The sequence below is a fragment of the Rattus norvegicus genome, chromosome 10 (assembly GCF_036323735.1).
Source record: "Rattus norvegicus strain BN/NHsdMcwi chromosome 10, GRCr8, whole genome shotgun sequence".
NCBI lineage: Eukaryota > Metazoa > Chordata > Mammalia > Rodentia > Muridae > Rattus > Rattus norvegicus.
In genome coordinates this window covers 101,819,777-101,841,300 of record NC_086028.1, presented here as the reverse complement: position 1 = coordinate 101,841,300, position 21,524 = coordinate 101,819,777, and the positions used below count along the sequence as shown (strand labels likewise).

Here is a 21,524-nt window from a genome sequence, read left to right as displayed (position 1 = left end):
TGGCTACAAGGCTGTGCACGCCCACCTCTGCGGTGGCACCCGGCTGACCAAGGTGGAGGTCGGAGGATCGAATGTCCTCTCAGCCTCCTTCCCATGCATCCTTTGCATTTTCTCTCCCGGTCCTCTCCTTTTCAGTCCCACCACCTACGCCTATGCTGGGCTCAAGAGGGTCATACACCCCTGAAAGGCTGGCCTGCCCCACGGCATCTGCTGACCGATGGGTGCGGCGGAGGCGAGCCGCGTTGGGGCGAGCAGAGCTGCGGAGGGGTAGGAGTGGGCCGGACCCTTGGCCTGGGTCCCAGGGGGCGGTGCCGGGCGCGAACCGTCCCAGGTCCCACCCAGGCGGGAGCAGCACAGGCGGTGCCCGGGTAGCGGCGGAGCCATGGACGGCAGCGGGCCTTTCAGCTGCCCCATCTGCCTGGAACCGCTCCGGGAGCCGGTGACACTACCCTGCGGCCACAACTTCTGTCTCGCTTGCCTGGGCGCGCTCTGGCCGCACCGGAGCGCGGGCGGCACCGGTGGTTCCGGAGGTCCGGCTCGCTGCCCACTTTGCCAGGAGCCTTTTCCCGACGGCCTGCAGCTCCGCAAGAACCACACGCTGTCCGAGTTGCTGCAGCTCCGCCAGGGCTCGAGCCCCGGACCCATGTCCGCCCCGGCTCCAGGCTCGGCCCGGGGCGCGACGCCCGAGCCCTCCGCACCCAGCGCACCACCTCCGGCTCCGGAGCCCTCCGCTCCCTGCGCGCCCGAGCCGTGGCCCGCGGGTGAGGAGCCGGTGCGCTGCGACGCGTGCCCCGAGGGCGCCGCCCTGCCCGCCGCGCTCTCCTGCCTCTCCTGCCTCGCCTCCTTCTGCTCCGCGCACCTGGCCCCGCACGAACGCAGCCCCGCCCTGCGCGGCCACCGCCTGGTGCCCCCGCTGCGCCGGCTGGAGGAGAGCCTGTGCCCGCGCCACCTGCGGCCGCTGGAGCGCTACTGCCGCGTGGAGCGTGTGTGCCTTTGCGAGGCCTGCGCCACTCAGGAGCATCGGGGCCACGAGCTCGTGCCGCTGGAGCAGGAGCGCGCGCTTCAGGAGGTGGGGCCCCTTGAGCGGGCTCGTGGAGATAGGTGACAGCCAGGGCCGGAGAGCTACTTAGTCCCTCACTCTAATCCGGGTGTGTCTGTTACATATTTGTTTTATCCTTGTGGCTGTGCACATGGAGATCAAAGAAGCAACTTTGTGGGGTTGGTTCTCTCCTCCCGCCTTTACAGGGATTTCATCTCTCTGACTCAATAGGCTCTGCCTTAGATTCCCATTCCCCTTCTATCCTGAGGATCTTGACAATTTCTTCCGGTCTACACTGTCATTTGCTGGGGCTGGCATGGATGGAAGGGGGGTCAGGAGGGACCAGTGAGTAGATGAAAGAATGGCAAAAAGCCAGGTTGGTGGAGGTGTAAAGCCAGAGAGGGATCTGTGTTAGGCCTTGGAGGCTGTGGGAGTCAGGAGCCGCTGGATGCGGGCGGGGCTCCATGGCTGATGCCTTCTTGTTGCTGGTCCCAATTCAGATTTGTCCTGAACTGAGTCAGCCACTTTGGATGGGTGTGGCAGGCACCAGGAGAGCGATGATGGTTGAGCTGGTCACACAGATCTCCTCTGTCCGAATGTTCTGGGGCCGTTAAGGAGCTAGTGCCCAGTGTCCCGCTACCTCCCGCCCCCAGTTTCCTTTGGCCTTCATCCCAGTCTTGGCGCCTCTGGCTTTGGGATTTTCCGCCTCTCCTGCCTGGAGCTGTGACTCATAAGGCCCAAGGGATTTGCCCGGAATCCCCATTTTTCAGAGCTGGGTTGGGGGTGAAGGCTCTTTTGAAACTAGTCCCCAGGACTATTTAGTGGACTCTCTTCTGGTTCAGTCCCACCCCCTCTCACACTTTGCCTCTTCCCCACTGGGAAAAACAATCCCAAGTAGAGAATCACAGGTGGCCCTGTAACTGGCTTCTCTGGTCAACAGGTAGTCAGATGCCCACAGCCTGCCTCCTTGGCAGGTATTTGGATATGGCACCCACGGGCTTGGGCCAGAGCTGCCTTGGGCATATTCTGGGATATAGTGACCATTTCCAGTCCCTTCATCTACAATTGTCACTGCCTAGCCCCCCAAATGCTGAGATCTGTTGCAGGTCAGGGACCTTTGTCAGACACTAATCTCTCGGGGTCCACAGGTTGAACAGTCCAAAGTCCTGAGCGCTGTGGAGGACCGCATGGATGAGCTGGGTGCCGGCATTGCACAATCCCGCCGTACTGTGGCCCTCATCAAGGTCAGAGCCCACCCTAGTCCCCCTGTGCACCCCTAAATCAGGCCTCTGAAATCACACATAAGCTCTCATTGTGGTACCACCACTCTAGAGGTGCCCTGATTCAGGGACTGCACGTCCCTATTAAACAGGAACACCTTATTTCTTGCGACCTGGCTCAGATCCCGAGAAGGCTAGGGCTGCTCCGCTGCCCTCCTAGTGGGGCTGGGTGGGTGTTGGGTGGGCGCAAGCCGTCAGGGACTGAGAGCAGGCAGGGAGCAGGCAAGCCTGGTCTTTGCCCTCACTGTTGCCTCCTCTGCCCTCTCCTGCAGAGTGCAGCTGTGGCAGAGCGGGAGAGGGTGAGCCAGATGTTTGCCGAGGCCACAGCCTCCCTACAGAGTTTCCAGACTGAGGTGCTGGGGTTCATCGAGGAGGGGGAGGCCGCCATGTTGGGCCGCTCTCAAGGTGACCTGCGCAGACAAGAGGAACAGCGCAGCCGCCTAAGCCGGGCTCGCCACAACCTCAGTCAGGTTCCAGAGGCGGATTCAGTCAGCTTTCTCCAGGTGAGGCCGGCTCAGGAGCCACAGAGGGAATTCAGGGGGAGGGGTGGGGTTGAGAATGATGGCAGACACGATGGGTACCTGGCCTTCCAGGACAGTTGCTACCTTCCCTGGCTGGGAGATGCTGTGGCCAGCAGACTTACTGCGCATTTGTCCGGCACAGGAGCTCCTGGCACTGCGGCTGGCCCTGGAGGAGGGGTGTGGCCCTGGGCCTGGACCCCCCAGGGAACTCAGCTTCACCAAGTCCTCCCAAGCGGTCCGAGCCGTGAGGGACATCCTTGTCTCAGCCTGTGCCAGCCAGTGGGAGCAGCTGCGGGGGCTGGGCAGTGGTGAGGATGAGCTACAGAAACTTGGCTCAGAAGGTGGGTGCCCCTCCACGATGACTCACTTCCCCCAGATAGGCCATATGGGCCCCCAGATCTGGTGTCCACCCAGGCATGAAGGAGGGAAAGTGTCTGGTACTAGGGGAAGGGCGGTAATCTTGCCAGGAACTGAAGCTGTGCCTCCAGGGGGCAGAGGGAATTCTTCTAGCTTATCCATGGACTTGGTAGAGATCAAGGCTCTGCCTGCAAGGAGGTTGGGGTGCGGGGGACACTCAAAACTCCACACACACATGAGAACATGGTCCCATAACGGTGTTTGTCACCAAGTGGCTGGGGTCTTTGGGAGGAGGGAAGGAGAGGAGGGAATTACATCCACAGGTGGGGCGGGGCACTGCCACGGGGTAGCCCTGCAGCCAGCCACAGGTATTCAGGCTTCCCCACCACCTCCTCTTCTGCAGCTGATGTGGAGTCCCAGGACCCTGACAGCACCAACCTGCTGGAGAGCGAGGCTCCCAGGGATTATTTCCTCAAGTGTAAGTAGCCAGCCTGCGGCTGCCAAGGGGCCTCCGTGTAGCTGCTAGGCTTCAGGAACAGGGCCTGGAACCTCAGAGCTCAGGAAGCCTCTCTTCAGTCTCTGGGGTGAACAAGGTCATCTCCACGGGTGGTCTCCATTAGTTCTGAGCCTCACCAGTCCTAGAGAAGGGACACAGCTGTGTTTGGGGGAGGGTTAGCTGGGGGAGCGGGAACGATCCTATCTGAACCTGGCTGTGATCTGCGTCTCCCTCCCATCCCCTGGCGCCAGTTGCTTACATTGTGGACTTGGACAGCGACACCGCGGACAAGTTCCTGCAGCTTTTTGGAACTAAAGGTGTCAAGAGAGTACTGTGTCCCATCAACTACCCGGAGTCACCCACCCGATTCACACACTGCGAACAGGTGCTAGGAGAAGGTGCCCTGGACCGGGGCACCTACTACTGGGAGGTGGAGATCATCGAAGGATGGGTCAGTGTGGGTGTCATGGCCGAGGGCTTCTCCCCGCAAGAGCCCTATGACCGGGGCCGGCTGGGCCGAAACGCACACTCATGCTGTCTGCAGTGGAATGGGCGTGGGTACTCAGTCTGGTTCTGCGGGCTGGAAGCCCCACTACCCCATGCCTTTTCGCCTACGGTTGGGGTCTGCCTGGAGTACGCTGACCATGCCCTGGCCTTCTACGCTGTTCGAGAGGGGAAGCTGAGCCTTCTTCGGAGGCTCAAAGCCTCCCGGCCTCGCCGCAGCGGTGCCCTGGCCTCCCCCACTGACCCTTTCCAGAGTCGCCTGGACAGCCATTTTTCAGGGCTCTTCAACTACAGGCTCAAGCCTGCCTTCTTCCTGGAGAGTGTGGATGCCCACCTGCAGATTGGACCCCTCAAGAAATCGTGCATATCTGTGCTAAAGAGGAGGTGATACATGGCTGTTTCATCCCGTGGCGGCTCGGCTGGGAGAAGGCGCTAGTCTCAGAGACCCCCCACATTCCTAGCTGCCTTCTCAAGGCCTTCCACTTTGCAGGGCAGAGGTCCCCAGCCCTGCCTCTTGCAGGACTTGTTTTGAAAATAGAACTTCAGCTGGGAGACAATTCCAGTCTGCCCCAGCCCCTTCTTTCCCAGGTCTCTAGAACTACCTGGCACACAGTAGGTGCTCAATAAACATTTGTTGAATGAACAGCTCCCCTTTGCATTCCTCACCTACCAGAAACTCCTATGACTACTCGGCTTTCGACGTCTGAGGATGGGGCAGGCAAGATGGCTCTGCCAGTAAAGGTGCTTGCGGCCAAGCTTCAGGACCCGAGTTTGACTCCTGGGCCATATATAGTAGAAAAAGAGAACTGGTTTTTGCAGCTTGTCCTCTGACTTCCACTTGCAGGCCCTGGTGCCTGAGCCACAAACACACCCTACACATGCATACGCAGTAAGTAAATCAATACAAACTAGGACTGGGAGATAGCACAGCTAGTAAAGTCTTGCTACATAAGATCAAGAGGACCTGAGTTTGAACCCCCGAACAAACTCATACCTGTCATGTCCACACTGGAGAGAGAGGGGGGCAGACAGGCCACTGGGGCTCACTGGGTGCTAGCCTAAGGTAATAGGTAAGCTTCAGGTAAGAAATCGTTTCTCTGAGCTGGAGAGATGGCTCAGCGGTTAAGAGCACTGACTGCTCTTCCAGAGGTCCTGAGTTCAATTCCTAGTAACCACATGGTGGTTCACAACCATCTGTAATGGGATCTGGTGTCCCCTGTGTGTCTGGAGTGTGTCTGGTGTGTCTGAAAACAGCTATGGTGTCCTCATATACATTAAAAAAAAAATAAGGGGTTGGGGATTTAGCTCAGTGGTAGAGTGCTTACCTAGTAAGCGCAAGGCCCTGGGTTCGATTCTCAGCTCCAAAAAAAATTTTTTTCTCATAAGGTGGATGAATACATGACCTTACACACACACACACACACACACACACACACACACACACACACACACACATCAAAACAAACAAAAATGAAACAAACAACAAAACAAAAGGAAAAAACAGAATGAGCAGATAGGAGAGAATAGAGCCCTCCTGGCCCAGGAGGAAGGACAGAAACAGGCTGCCTGTCCTTCAGCCATACCCTGGCTCTAGGTAAGGAAGGCAGGGAGAGGTGGATTCTTCCAGAATCCAATTCTCACCCTCTGTGCCACGAGCCGATTCTGAACCTACTTGGAGTGTATTGTATCCAGAATTAAACACAGAAGTCACACATCCAAGCCAAGAGCTGAGCAGGGTGCTTGGGTGTGGAAGAGAAAAATGGAAAGACAACTTGGGCCTCTTAGATACACACACACACACACACACACACACACACACTCACACACACACACTCTCTCTCTCTCACACACACACACACACTCACACACACACTCTCTCTCTCTCACATACACACACACACACTCACACACACACACACACACTCTCTCTCACACACACACACACACTCCAAAGAAAAGACATCTACAATAAGGGGTCTGTATCCCCTGACGTTAACACAGCACCTTTCCAGTACTGTGTGGCTCAGGAGAGCCTCTGGCTGGTTTCTATGAAGGCTCAGTGCCCTCCCTCCACCACCCTGGAAACCCTCTGCCCTGTCTGGGATAACCTGTATTTTCAGGCCAGCTCCCTCTCTAGGTTCTTTGTGCCCCAGATGCATCCCAGAGGGCAAGGGGCAGACGGGGAGGCCTCCCAGTAGCTATCCAAGGTCAGACAGGACAATGGGTGAGTTATGCAGCCAGACAGCAAGGCCATACAAGTCCAGCCCTAGCCGCCTGAACTGCTAAAAATAACCCCTCCCTCAGAGCCTGCCTGGCCCCAGCAGCCAGGATGTTTTTTTTCTGGGTGGGGCCTCCCTGCTCCTGCTGGATTGTGTTCTCAACCCTGTTCCCATGGCAGCCACAGGTCCCACAGGTCCCCCTGCATTCAACCAAGGGGCTGTCAGGAGGATATTTACTGCCCCATATAATGGGCAAGCTGGGGCTTCCTAAAATCTCTTCTCACCTGCAAAATGTCTCCATCTTTCCCAGAACCCCGGCATCCCTAGACCACCTGTGCTGTTTTCTCTCCACCCCCGAACTGGGCATGTTCCACCCCACATTTTCCTGTTGTTCCAAGCCTCTGCTCTCCGAGTGCAGGAGGCCCTGGCTTGTTCCGGAATGTAAGAGTGGCAGACCAGGGCCCCGGGGCCAGACCTTCACTGCCTGAATCTGGCCCAATCACTCATGGCTGTGGCTTCAGCCCCTCATAAGTGTCTTGCTTGTAGAATGACTTTGAGTTTCCAAAGACTGTCATGGAGGCCTGAGCTGGTGAGATGGCTTAGTCGGAGAGTGTTGCCAAGCCTGACGTCCTGAGCCCGAGTTCCAGAACCCTCGTGGTAAAAGAGAATCCAATCCTACGAGCTGTTCTCTCCATTCCCCATGCCCGGGCTGTGGCATGTGTGCACCTGCACACACGTATGTGCACGTGTAACATAAACAAGCATAAAAAGGGGAAAGAAGAAAACCTTGTTATCCCAAGTCCCCACGGTCCAGCTTTTATAGCTCAAAATGGAGAAGAGTGTGGTGTTGGCTGGCCCATGACTGCGCAGGGAGCTGAGAAGCCCCAGGGTTCAGACCACACACACCCATCCCGCCTGGAATGTGATACCCAGCTCCGCTCTTTAAGCTAATGCCAGTGTGCGTTAGAGTCTGTCTGTGTGCATGCATGTATGCCGTGCATACATATGTGTACCTGTACATGTTTGCCTGGCTGAATTCTTGTGTAAGGGGGCGTGTCTGGCCCTGAGAATTTCCCAGCATTCCTCCAAGAACATTTAGGAAGAAGTACAGCGGGTTGGGGATTTAGCTCAGTGGTAGAGCGCTTGCCTAGCAAGCGCAAGGCCCTGGGTTCGGTCCCCAGCTCCGAAAAAAAGAACCAAAAAAAAAAAAAAAAAAAGTACAGTTATGTGATGCAAAGTCACCACCGCCAAAGGCATAGGTAGTATGAGGGTCTATCTCTTTACCCACTAACCAAAGCATTAATCTGTTTCATTCAAAACGGCTTGAAGCCCAAAGTAGCAGCTCACTGGAGGAATGGCAGCACTCAAGGTACTGGATACTTAGTGTCTACCCCAGCCGAGCTACAGAGTCAGTACCTATCTGAAACAAAACAAAAAATCAAAAGATTATTAAAAAAAAAAAAGAATTAAGATAAGGTCTCACTCTCCAGCCCACATTGTCTTGGGAATGAGCTATGTAGCCCAAGCTGGCCTCCAGCTCCTGGCAATCCTCCTGCCTCTGACTCCTAAGTACTGGCACAATAAACATACACCACCATGAGAAAATGTTAAAAAGAGGAAAAAGCTAGGGAGTTGTGGATCTGGCCCCATTTCCTTTTATAAATGAGGAACCCTGAGTTCTCAGACACCAGTGCACCGCTCCCTGTCTGGCTCCCTGTCCAGGACACCCCTGGCTCAGGTGAGCCTCACCCGGGAGTAGCTCAGAGGTAGAACATGAGACTTAGAGACAAGAAGTCCTGGGTTAGATCCCTGCCACCCCCTGAAGGGAAAAGAAAAACAAAACAAAAGGCTTAAACGGAATAGGTTCTCTGTGGGCCCCAGTTCCCACAGCCCCAGAGCCTTGGCAGAGGTGCCTGCGGGTCTGTGGTCTTAGTGGCTCCCACTAGACCCCTAGCTAGTCCCAGACAATGTGGAGGGGTGAAGGTTTGAGGCTGTAGCTATGAACTGAATACAGTTCCTCAGAGACAGGCAAGACGCCACCTCCTGCTTGAGCTTTTGTTTCTGTGGGAAAATAAGCTTCAGAGTCCAAACAACTGGCTGAGGACGGACTTCTGCCGCACTTGGCAGCTGCACACTGCCTGGTCGGTCCAGGAGTCCTCAGGGCCCCCAGGACCTCCCTCCTGGTGCTCCGGGAGGGAGGGAGGGAAGAGGCCCTCAGTCCTCATTCCCTCCTCAACTCCGGGAACACTTGTTTCCCCTCCTCCCAGACAGAGCCTGGGGCTAAGTGACAGGGCCTGGCCGGGAAGATGGGCTGAACTGGGTGGGGCTGAGGTTTGCAGAGAGTAGGAGAGAGCTGGACAAGCCTGCAGCTTGTTTAGGGGCCCAGGAAGGAAAATAACTTTTAGTTGCAGAGTCACTGTCCCATCCTGCGGTATGGCCAGCACACACGTTCCACCCACCTAGTGCCAACAAGAAGAATCTGGGAGCTAAGGCCGTTCCTTTCCTGTGCAATCACATTTCTAGGGTGGGAGCCCGAGAGCGGCAGGACAGGGCTCTGATGGAGAATGCTGACCCAGTATGTAGGACGCCAGAGATCCCATCCCTAGCACTACCAAACAAACAAACAAACAAACAACCTAAAGGAGGGCTGGAGAGACGACTCAACAGTTAGAAGCACTTGCTGCTCCTCCAGAGGGCAGGGTTCAGTTCCCAGGACCCACACTGTGGCTCACAAAGGTATGTAACTCCCACCCCAGAGATCTGACCCCCTCTTCTGGCCTCCTCGGGCACTGCAGGAAGGTGGTATATAGACATACAGACAGGGAAAACACCCATACGCCTAAAATAAAAACAAAGAAAATCACAGGGTAATGGTGACACGCCCCTTTAATCCCAGCGCTCAGGAGGCACAGGCAGGCAGAACTCTGAGTTCGAGGCCAGCCTGGTCTACAGAAGAGTGAGTTCTAGGACAGCCAAGGCTACACAGAGAAAACCTGCCTTTAAAAAGCCTAAATAGGGGCTGGAGAGATGGCTCAGCGGTTAAGAGCACCCGACTGCTCTTCCAGAGGTCATGAGTTCAATTCCCAGCAACCACATGGTGGCTCACAACCATCTGTAAAGAGATCCGATGCCCTCTTCTGGTGTATCTGAAGACAGCTACAGTGTACTCATATATAATAAAGAGATAATAATAAAAAAAGCCTAAATAAATGCATAAATAAAACCTATAGTGAAAGAGAGAAGCAAGAGACTGTAGGTGACTATCTCAGTCCCCAAAAGTGTGGAGGTAGAAAGTCTCCACTCAGGGCTGGAGGGAGGGCTGGCCCAGGCCGCAGAGCACTGGACATGCTAACTGACTTTAGAACGGGAGACTGGATCCTGACAGTCACCGGAAAACCAGCACTGGGGAGCCTGGAATCCCAGCACTGGGGAGGTGGGGCTTGGGTAATCGGTCTAGCTCAATCAGTGAAGTCCAGGCTCAGGGAGAGACCCTGTCACAGGAAACACAAGAAAGTGTGAGGGAAGAGGACACCTGATATCAACCTCTGCCCTCAACACATGAATACACATGCGCACACTCCTGTGTATGCGTGCACACACGCAGAACACATGCATATGCACATTCATACAAATAGATAAAAATAAACTGAAAAAGGTTCTATTTCAGTCATTTCCTATCTCTCTCTCTCTCTCTCTCTCTCTCTCTCTCTCTCTCTCTCTCACACACACACACACACACACACACACACACAGAGGACAGAGTCTCACTATCTTACTACTTAGCCCAGGCTATCCTTGAATTTGTGGCAATCCTCCCCATTTGCCCTGACTTCTCAGTAATGGTGTTGGAGCCATCTTTGGTGGGGATGCAGGGGATTTCTGGGGCTTGTGGGGCACAGCAATGGAAGAGCACAGAGGCTTGCATAAACACTTCTCCATCAGGAATCGCTCAGAACAAACTGCAACTGTGTCTGGGATTTGGAAATGGACAGAGGTTCAGGCTGAGAGCCCAAGGGTGGGGCTTCTTCCATAGCAACCAAAAAGAGCTTGAAACATGTGTTGGCCCTCCTCCGATGAAGGAGCAGGACCTGGTGTTCCTCAAATATATGTGGCCAAAAAAGGCCTTGCCCTGAAATAGCTCGGATCTGCACGGCCATCCCACATGGCCAACTACCGCTCCACCTCAGCTCGGCCAACAGCAAAGGGCACTGTGGAGGCTCTTCCAAGAACTGTCTATTGGTTTTTTAAAGATGTATGTATTGGGGCTGGGGATTTAGCTCAGTGGTAGAGCACTTACCTAGGAAGCGCAAGGCCCTGGGTTCGGTCCCCAGCTCCAAAAAAAAAAAAAAAAAAAAAAAAGATGTATGTATTCATTTTATGTATGAGTACACTGTAGCTGTGTTCAAACACCAGAAGTGGGAATCAGATCCCGTTACCAGATGGTTGGGAGCCACCATGTGGTTGCTGGGAATTGAACTCAGGACCCCAGGAAGAGCAGTCAGTGGTCTTACCACTGACCATTTCTTCAGTCCAGAATTGTCTATTGTTAGTTTATTTGAAAGATAATTGACTAGGGAGGGGGGAAAGGAATAATTTCATAGCTCTCAGGTATAAGAGAAATGCAGGCAGCAAGGTGTCTTGGCTCGATCTGAGTTCAGTCGCTGGAATCTACACGATGGAAGGTTTCCTCCAACCTCTTCATGCACACGATGACACACACGTGCACACACACACAGGCACACACACATGCCCAAACACATATACAAATGCACAAGTGCACACACACATGCACATGTGCACACACAAACTCAAGCATGCACACATATGAATGTGTGCACAGAAACATGCGCTCATGCACACACATACATACGCATATGCACACATTTCACACACACATACACACACGCAAAACAAATTCAATTAAAACCTGCTTTTAAAAGAGTCCATTTTGGGGTTGGGGATTTAGCTCAGTGGTAGAGCGCTTGCCTAGCAACCGCAAGGCCCTGGGTTCAGTCCCTAGCTCCGAAAAAAAAAAAAAAAAGAAAAAAAAAAGAGTCCATTTTGTGGACTAGGAAAGTTGAGGGCTTGCCTAGTATACAGGGTAATGGTGACACGAGCCTTTAAACTCTTAGGTTTATCTCAACCTGGGAGGTATCCATTTTGGTCTTTTCCTGAGCTGTATAAAGCAAGAGGTGAGCTGAGTGTTAGCCTGCAGTCCTCACCCTCCGCCTCCTGATTTCCAGTGTGATGTGACTTTGACCTTCAAGTGTCCCCTTGACCTACTGCCAAGATGGGCTGTAATTTTTTTCTTTATTCATTTATGCATGCCTGTGTAAATCCATAACCAGGAGGTCAGTGTGATCTGGAGTGACAGGCAACTGTGGACTGCCTGAGGGGGTCCTGGGAACTGAACTCCCCTCTCCTGCAAGAACAATACATGATGCTCTTAAACCACTAAGCCACCTCGACAGCCCCTGGCTATACTTTTGAATTGTAAGCCAGAATAAACCCTTTTTCACTTAACTTGTTTAGGTCAGGGAATTTTATTACAGCAAAGAGAGAAACCAAGAAGCCACCTTCTACCAAAAAGATAAGGAGAATTTAACCTCAGGCATGTTCTTTGGGGGGTCATGTCTTCTCCTGTGAAATAATAACCTGGGGTTCACATAGTACGGGGGAATTGTTAACACTTCTCATAATCTCCCCACCAGACTTGTTTCTTCAGTACCCTCTGTGAGAGCCCAAGAGCTCCTTGATGTGTCCACTGTCCCACTTCCCTGGGCCAAGGAACGACCCACATCCAGTAAATGGCTTGCTGACATCATTTGGCAATCCACAGTCCTTGGCTTGTTGGTCTCCATCTTTTTTTTTTTTTTAAAGATTTATTTATTTTATTTTATGTACAGCATTCTGCCTGCATATGTGACTGCAGGCCAGAAGAAGGCACCAGATCTCATTACAGATGGTTGTGAGCCACCATGTGGTTGCTGGGAATTGAACTCAGGACCTCTGGAAGAGCAGTCAGTGCTCTTAACCGCTGAGCCATCTCTCCAGCCCGTTGGTCTCCATCTTGATCTTTGCCTGGAGCACTCCCTGGTGAGGAATTGTGTCTAAGGTCCTCTTCTTGGAAAGTGTCTTAGTTTTCTGTTACCATGGCTGCCTGAGATCCAGAGCTCTGGGGAAGGGTGGCTGCTTCCAATCTGCTCACTGCTCCCAGGTCTTCACCAGGGCAGGTACAGTTGCTGAGCAGCTGTTGAACCCTGACTCTGCTTTCTTAGCCTGTGATACACCTCCATCAGCATGAGAGACACAAGCACTGGGCACGGGTGCCTTCTCAGCCCTGGTTGGGAGTTCTGTAAGGAAGGTTCTGTTGCAAGAATTCTAATATCCCCTTTGGGCTTGGGAGCGGTGCCTGTTGTCTTTAGAATCCTAAGAATAGTTTCTGGGTTTTCTATTTTAGTTACCTAAATAGCCCAGGCTGGCCTCAATCTCAGGATCCTCCCTACTGAGTCTACGGCAGTCCTAAAAGCCCATGAGCTGGTTGGAGAGATGGCTCAGTGGTGGAGAGCACTGGCTGCTCTTCCAGAGGACCCAGGTTCAATTCCCAGCACCCACATGGCAGTTCACAATTGTCTGTAACTCCCGCTTGAGAGAATGCAACACCCTAACAAAACAAAACAACAAGTATATATGAAAAAGAAAGAAAAAAGCCCATGAACCAATAGTGCATGCCAACAATTCTGCACCAAGGAGACAGAGGAGGGTGGAAGTTTGAGGTTGACCTAAGGCACACACTGAGAACCTACATCTAAAACAAAACACAGGGGGCTGGAGACCTGGCTCAACGGTTAAGAGTGCTGGCTGCTGGGGTTGGGGATTTGGCTCAGTGGTAGAGCGCTTGCCTAGCAAGCGGAAGGCCCTGGGTTCGATCCCCAGCTCCAAAAAAAAAAAAAAAAAAAAAAAAAAAAAAGAGTTCTGGCTGCTTTTCCAGAGGTCCTGAGTTCAATTCCAGCAATTGAACCGTGGCTTACAATCATCTGTAATGGGATCCGATGCCCTCTTCTGGGCTGGAGGCATACGTGCAGATACAGCACTTATATACATAAATATTTTTTAAATATTTATTTATTTATTATATAAATACACTGTAGCTGTCTTCAGACACACCAGAAGAGAGCATCAGATCTCATTACAGATGGTTGTGAGCCACCATGTGGTTGCTGGGACTTGAACTCAGGACCTCTGGAAGAGCAGTCGGGTGCTATTAACCGCTGAGCCATCTCTCCAGCCCCATAAATATTTTTTTTCTTTTTTCTTTTTTCCGGAGCTGGGGACCGAACCCAGGGCCTTGTGCTTGCTAGGCAACCGCTCTACCACTGAGCTATAAATATTTTTTAAAATTAAAAAAAACCTTAAACACACACACACACACACACACACACACACACACACACACACACACACAGAGTCAGTATTGGGCATGGGGGCACGTGTTTGTAACCTTAGTGCTCAGGAAGTAGAAATGGAAGAGTCCCAAGTTCAAGGTTATGTTTTGGCTACAGAAGGAATTCTAAGTCAACTTGGGCTACATGAGACCCTGTCTCAAAAAACGAACAAACAAACACAACACAACACAAAAAAAGCACAACAAGACAGAAAAGATAAAGAACTAGAAAAAGGCATTATTATTATTATTATTATTATTATTATTATTATTATTATTATTAATTTCTTTGATTATATTAGGGACTTGAACTCTTGAACTCAGGGCTTCATACATGGTAAATTAGCACTCTTAGCTATACCATCCCATTTTATAATTTGTATCTTAGGACAGGGTCCCACTAAGTTACCCAGGCTTGTAGCCCTGACCTTTCAACCCTCCTGCCTCCCAAGCTTCCAGAGTAGCTGGCTCACCAGCCTGTGACACTGTCTTCTTTTCTTTTCCCGTTTTATTTTGCAAGCATGAATGTTTGTCTGGACACGGCTATGTACCGCATGTATGCAGTACCCACGGCCGCCAGAAGAGGGTGCCATATCCCCCAGAACTGGAGCTCCAGATAACTGAGAGGGCTGGGAATCCAACTCAGAGCCCCTGGAAGGGCAGGAAGTGTTCTTAACCCAGCCATCACTCCAGCCCCGTGATGAGGAAGCCCCTGGAAAGAAAAGCCTTGTGACTGTTTTCTCATTCGCTGTAGCCCAGACATGTGTATCTTTTGGTCCTCCTGCCTCAGCTTCCCAATGCTGAAATTACAGGCCTTTTGGCTCTCCTGCCAAACAATGGATGAAATGAATCCTAACGGCTAGGGAAGTTAAGGCTGCACTCAGTCACTCTCGTGAACCATTCAAGATACTTGTTCTTGGGCCCTACGTGTCAAGATTCTTATGGACAAAGAGCTCAGTTCCTCGGGTACATTGCATTCTCTCAAACCTTCCCTTTCCTTTTATTTTACTTCAAAACGAAAAACAATCACAAAAAAAAAGAAAAAGAAAAAGAAAGAAAGAAGGAAAGAAAGAAAAAAAGAAAGGATAGAAAAGAAAAAATTAGTTCTAGGGGCTGGAGAGGTGGCTCCGTGGTTAAGAACACCAACTGCTCTTTCTGAGGTCCTGAGTTCAATTCCCAGCACCCACATGGTGGCTCACAACCATCTGTGATGGGATCTTCTGGCGTGCAGGTGTATATACAAATAGAGCACTCGTTTGTGTTACATAAATAAATAAATAATAAATAAAATATTTAAAAAAATAAAGGGGTTGGGGATTTAGCTCAGTGGTAGAGCGCTTGCCTAGGAAGCGCAAGGCCCTGGGTTCGGTCCCCAGCTCCGAAAAAAAAAAGAACCAAAAAAAAAAAAAAAAAAAAACTTGAAAAAAAAAAATAAAAACTTAGCTTGAAACTTGGCTCAGGACAATATTTTCATTGTTTTGCTTTTTGGCTTTTGCAATTCATCGTCTCCTTCTAGCAAAAAATGACATTCATGATAAAGTGTTGGAATAATTTTAGATAAACTTGAACGGGATTACAGTTGTTCTAGGAAGTCAGTTTCCTACCCAGCTGTCACTTGGTCAGAAGCCCAGGGACCTCCAGCCTAACCCTGGCTCTCTGACCACTCACTATTCCTATAAATCACCTTTCCCGGGAGCTGGAGAGATGGCTCAGTGCCTAAGAGCACTGACTGCTGTTGTAGGGGGCCTGGATTTGGTCCCAACACACACACACCAACCAGTTCACAACCTTGCCTGTAACTTCAGTTCTAGATGATCCAACACTGTCTCCCAGCCTCAGCGGACTCCTGCACACATAAATTCAAGCAGGCTCACACACATACCCACAGAAACAATAAATCTTTAGAACACAAATGGACAAAAAGAAAGACATCTGACTTCTTGTAGGTTGATGTGGATATGCAGGTGAAGGCTGGCACAAGTTAGATCAAGGCCATGATTGGACAGTGAAAGAATAAGGCGGGGACAAAGCTTTTGTAAGGCGGGAGAGAAGGAGAAGGAAGGAGAATCAAGATGGAGACAGAGAAGGATGACCCAGATCCGGGTGGTCCTAATTGCCAAAGTAGCTGGGATGGATATCTGTAGGCAAATTTATCTTATCTAGGTGGGCGGTTTATATCCTTATCAATTGCTTGTAAGTTTATTGTGTGGATGTATTGTGGATTGAGAATTTAACATGTAAATCTAATAGCTAAATTACAAGTTTCTGGAACTTTGATTTGCTGGGCTAAAGAGGACAGTGTGTGAATGAAATGGCCGAGAGGTAACTACCTCTCGTGCGGATCTGGTTCTGTTGCCTGCGTGGCAGAGTAGCACCCAGAGTGAGCGGATCTGGCTAACTGGAACTGATAGAAAACATTCATATTTCATTTTTACCGCAGTGAATTCTGAACAGGGTGTGGCCTGTATTCTCAGCAATCAGAAGGCTGATTTGAGTTTAAGGATAGGATAGGCTAAACAGTGAGGACTCCAGTTCAAGGCCAGCCTAGTGAGTTCCAGGACAGCAAGGGCTCCACAGAGAAACCCTATCTCAAAAAACAATTATCCTACCCCCAAGGTATGGTGGCAGCATACCTTCATAGCAGCAGGAGGCAGCTATGAAGAAGGATCTCACTGAGTTCGAGGCCAGCCTGGTCTACATAGTGAGTTCCAGAACATCCAGGATAACACAGAGAGACCCAAAGAACAATGACAACGACAAAAAAACAACAACAACACACACACACACAGACACACACACACACACACACACACCAAGCCTGGGACCCACACTATGGAAACTATAGAAAACTAGCCCCCAGAATTGGTCCTCTGGCCTCTACCTACACTATATGGTACCATACACACAAATTTAGAAGGAATAAAAATTACAAATGCCTCGCATGGCAGAGAGGTCCTTTTATGAGTGCTCCGAGACCAGGGGGTGCTTCTTCTCCTCAGTCTTTCTAGGTGGGCGTTGCTCCCCCGGCTCGACTTGTAAAGCAGACACAGTGGCCCACACCTACAGTCACAGCTACTCTAGCAGCCAAGGCACGAGGACCACTTAAATCTAGGAGTTTGAAGCAAGGCCATTTGGATAGTTGTTTATTGGGGGAGGGGGGTTATACCATTGGAGACCTGAAGTCCTTGAAGTCCTGGTTCCTCACTGAAAAGCTCAGCTCGCAATACCTCTTCTCCTCTCTCTCCCTCTCTGTCACTTTGCTCCTTTTCCTCCTTGAGCCCTCTCCAGTTCTGTTTGTCTTGTTTTTTTTTTTAAAGATTTATTCATTTATTATATATAAGTACACTGTAGCTGTCTTCAGACACACCAGAAGAGGGCATCGAATCTCTTTACAGATAGTTGTGAGTCACCATGTGGTTGCTGGGAATTGAACTCAGGACCTTTGGAAGAGTAGTCGGGTGCTCTTAACCACTGAGCCATCTCTCCAGCCCCTGTTTGTCTTGTTTTAAAGATTTATTATATATGAACACGCTGTAGCTGTCTTCAGACACACCAAAAGAGGGCACTGGATTCCATTACAGATGGTTGTGAGTCACCATGTGGTTACTGGGAATTGAACTCAGGACCTCTAGAAGAACAACCGGTGTTCATAACCACTGAGCCATCTCTCCAGCCCTTGTTTTGTTTTAATGTGTCACATGGCCATCTGTTTCTCTAAAACTCTCCCCAAGTTAGTCATGTTAGCTTATAAAGCTTGCTATCTCTAACAGCCCAACTTCCTCACCATAACACTTCCCGTCAGGAGGTCCCAGTGCGGCTTTGTGAATGTCTCTGTTCAAAGAAGTGAGCTGTATTTCTAAAAGGGGGCCTCCCACACTGTATGAACTTGAGGAACACAGAGCCAGGTTCCGCCTCTAACTCCCACTTGGGAAAGAGTGGGCTGGACATGAGTCCCGTCCTTTCACAGGCATATTCTTGCAGAACCATGGCTGAGTGTCAGCACGTGCCTTCAGTTCCAGTACTGGGGAGGCAGAACAAGCATAAATCTGTAAATTCAAAGGCAGCCTGGCTGGCTGGGCAGTGGTGGTGCACACACTTTAATCCCAGCACTCCGGAGGCAGAGGCAGGTAGACCTTTGAACCTGAGTTCAAAGCCAGCCTGGTCTACAGAGTGAGTTCCAGAGCAAGTCCCAAAATGAACCAGAGCACAAAGAATCTCTCTCTCTCTCTCTCTCTCTCTCTCTCTCTCTCTCTCTCTCTCTCTCAAAAAACCAAACCAAACCAAACCAAAATAAAACAAACAAACAAAAAAAAGAGCTACAGGGCCGTACGTGGAAGTCTGGTACGACTACAGCTTTTCCAAGTGGCTTCTGGCAGGCTGGTAAGGGTGTGGCTAAGCTCTGCTTACGTGGGCCAGGCCTCGAGATGTGACACTAGGAGAGGCCCGGCTGAGTGTCCTAAGGTAGTCCCTCACTGATGCTACCAGGAGAGGGAGACTTCTAGGAAGAATGGGGCCTGCAGACCTAGTCAGTGGTGAGCTTCCAGGGACATCAGATAGTGTGGAAGGTAGTGGCAAGGTAGGATGTCATGGCAGGCGCTTGCAGGCAGATTAAGGAACCAGAAGAGTTGTCGAATGTGTTTAGTTATGTGAGGCTTATGCTGGAGTCTGGAGAATGAGAAGCTCCAGTGAAACACAACTTGAGAAAACCACTAAGAACACAGAATTACAGAAAAGGGTTGCAACGTGGGGCATTCGGCAAACAGGCCTCTGGGTCAAGGCTGTGGCTAGGTAGGGTTTACTGTGTTCAGTGAGAAGTCACTCCTGCTAATGTCTAACTACAGTCTTGTTACCTGCCACTCATTTCCTTTTTTCATGGCTATCCACTAACGTGAACTTAATTTCTTGGTACACACACAACAACAACAAAAAAAAAATTAAAAAGGTGCATGCATGTGGCCTTTCAATGCTTCTGAACTTCTAACTACAACACTTTTCTCAGAAACCACTAGTTTTTTGTAGACTTGTGGACACCATCAAGTAATAGAGTTGGGTTTTTCTGTTCACTTGCAGAATCCAAAGTTATGTGGGGAATAAACTGGCAACGAAGCCGTAAAGTCTAAAAAAAGAAAAAATTTCTAATTAAAACATTCTTAAGAGGAAGCTGAAATAAAGCAGAAACACCTGTGCCACCCTAGCCATAGGCTCTCCTATCTACAGAGAACAGAAGTGTTGATCCGGAAACACCGCTCTGGCCAGACCAATCCAACAATCCACTCAAGGAAGCAGGCCTGCGGCTTTACTGAGTCAAGCGGTTGGAAACTGGCCCAGATAAAGCTGCTCACAAATTGTCTGCCCGTGGTAACGCTCAGGTCAAGAGGCAAAACCAGAGACTTCAGTGAGTCTCAACCCCTGCAAGGTATTATCAGAAACATGCTCCTTCCGAGAGACGAGGGTCCTTCCGAGACGCAGGTCCTGAGATGAGACCTGCACCTGTCCTGTTAGCAAAGCTCTGAGTGTCAGGAAGAGCTTCACACACACACGTGTGCACACACACATACATACACACACTCACACACATACACATATACACACATATACACACAGTCACACGCACATACATGCACACATACACACATAAATATATACACACACATACATACATACAACACATATACACACATTCACACACACACAAACACCACACACCACACACACATACACACAAACACATACACATATACACACACCACATATACATACATGCACACACACATACACATACATACACACATACATACACACATACATACACACAACACATACACATATACACACACCACATATACATACACGCACACACACATACACATACATACACACATACATACACACATACATACACACAACACATATACACACATATACATACACACATATACACAATACATACACACATATACACACATACACACACACACACATACACGCACACACATACACTCACACACAGAGCCCATTCATGAGTGTAGGTACCCAAAGAGGCCAGAACAAGGTATCAGACTGCTGCCTGGAGTGGAGTTACAGACCATTGTGAACCCCCTGATTTGGGTGCCGGGAAGTGCTGAGACTAAAGGCGGTGCCACCGGATCCGGCTATTGATTTTCCTTCACTGTATTTACTGTTGTTTCATCTTTGTGAGACAGAGCGGCTGGATGGTTTGGAGTTGAATACAGACAAGGAGCAGCGGTCCTCTGACCTCTGATTCCTGATTGATTCATTACACTCATCTTGGATTATGCTCTTTAGAAAAATGCTGGGGCAATAGGGGCATAGTCCAGCTGAGCACAGTGCTTTGCACCATGTGCAGGAATACTGGAGTCAATCGATCATCATGACTTTGTAAGGTCAGGTTTGGTGGCATACGCCTGTAATCTCGGGAATGGTGGAACCAGAAGACACGAGTTAGCCTCAGCTACATAGCTGGTAACTAGCCAACAATACCTACAGGAGATCCTGTATATTAGATAGATGATAGACAGACAGACAGACAGACGGACAGACAGACAGACAGATCCATCCAGTCATGGTGGCACAAGTCTGTTCTGAAGCAGGAGGACCAGGAATTCAAGGCCAGCCTCAGCTACAAAACAACTTAGAGGTGCAGATGGGCTACAAGTGACTCCTCAAAAACCAACCAAAAAAATATCTGTAGCCATTTGAATTTTATTAGAGTGCACCTAGCAAAAACAAAAGAGTACAGAAGTGTCCCTTGCACTGTGAGTTAATAATGTACCCACCGTTTCCCAGAACTGTCTCTTACTCTGTAGCTGAGGCTGGTCTGGAAATCATTATGCAGCCAAAGTTGGCCTCAAATTTGTGGTAATAGTCCAGGATGTAGGGCACCACGCTGTCTGCTTCAAACCAAACACTGATCTCCTAAGGTTAAGGATAGAGATATGTTAAGATGCCACCCAGACATGAGTTATCCCAACCCTCGCCAGCCCTGCGAAAGATTCATCTAGAGATGAAGCTGAAACGAGTCAGTGGTGTTTTCAAAGCCCTACCTGGACGTTTGCATCGTACTTTATCGTTCCATTCAATTATTCCAGGTCTTGTTTAAACACAGCAGGACCCGCTAGCCAGTTCAGTGCAGGAAGCAGCGCCACCGCGAGGCAGCAGGCGACAGGTGTTGGGGGGCGGCGGAGAGGATGAGGAGCGGACCACTCGTCCCCAGAAGTTCAAACAATCCGACTCGCAGGGTCTGGGTCTGAGTCGATTAAAGCGACATATTTTCCTCGGGCTCTGCCAGTCCACTCTACAAGGGATTGCTTCTCGCACTGCTCTATAAGTTTGCAACGACTACCTAAGTGTAAGCACGAACTACTCTTGACAGTTGCGGAAATGAAGGCGGCTGGTTAAGTGACTTTTACGTGTACTATACACCGAGTCATCACATCTAAGTTACATTTCTTCCACTGAGTTTGCTTAACACGAAGAGTCCGGGATGACAGAGGCGTACAGATGGCTAAGTAGTTTTGTACATATAATCTCGAGCCTGGCCCTTAGTATTAAAAAAAGACTACAAGTTCCAGAATGCACTCGTCACTAAACGCAAGGAGAGGCTGCGTTTACAGGACCACGGCCTGCTGGGAATTGTAGTTGGC

At 50.3% G+C, this 21,524-nt stretch overlaps 1 protein-coding gene and 1 long non-coding RNA gene across 3 annotated transcripts; one reads left to right on the top strand and one right to left on the bottom strand.

Moving 5' to 3' along the window:
• Positions 1-364: 364 nt before the first annotated feature.
• Trim47 (tripartite motif-containing 47) lies at positions 365-4,836 on the top strand. Its single transcript, NM_001109585.1, has 6 exons — positions 365-1,069; positions 2,188-2,283; positions 2,592-2,822; positions 2,983-3,181; positions 3,601-3,675; positions 3,945-4,836. The coding sequence occupies exons 1-6, from the start codon at positions 383-385 to the stop codon at positions 4,583-4,585; spliced, it is 1,929 nt and encodes a 642-aa protein (NP_001103055.1). The 5' UTR covers positions 365-382; the 3' UTR covers positions 4,586-4,836.
• Positions 3,438-21,462, bottom strand: LOC102552044 (uncharacterized). 2 transcript variants are annotated; one of them, XR_357997.5, is made up of 3 exons: positions 20,925-21,462; positions 20,681-20,796; positions 3,438-3,835 (listed from the first exon to the last, which is right to left on the bottom strand). It is a non-coding gene; the product is annotated as an uncharacterized LOC102552044 (long non-coding RNA). The 2 variants fall into 2 exon arrangements; XR_594935.4 differs by having other exon boundaries at positions 20,658-20,796; positions 20,925-21,444.
• Positions 21,463-21,524: the final 62 nt, after the last annotated feature.

What these genes read in the sequence shown, in the direction of transcription:
- Trim47 (NM_001109585.1), top strand. Translation starts at nt 383, where the DNA reads ATGGACGGCAGCGGGCCTTTCAGCTGCCCCATCTGCCTGGAACCGCTC. An exon ending in GTACTGTGGCCCTCATCAAG is followed by an intron (nt 2,284 to 2,591) that starts GTCAGAGCCCAC and finishes CCTCTCCTGCAG; the next exon opens with AGTGCAGCTGTGGCAGAGCG. An exon ending in CAGGGATTATTTCCTCAAGT is followed by an intron (nt 3,676 to 3,944) that starts GTAAGTAGCCAG and finishes CCCTGGCGCCAG; the next exon opens with TTGCTTACATTGTGGACTTG.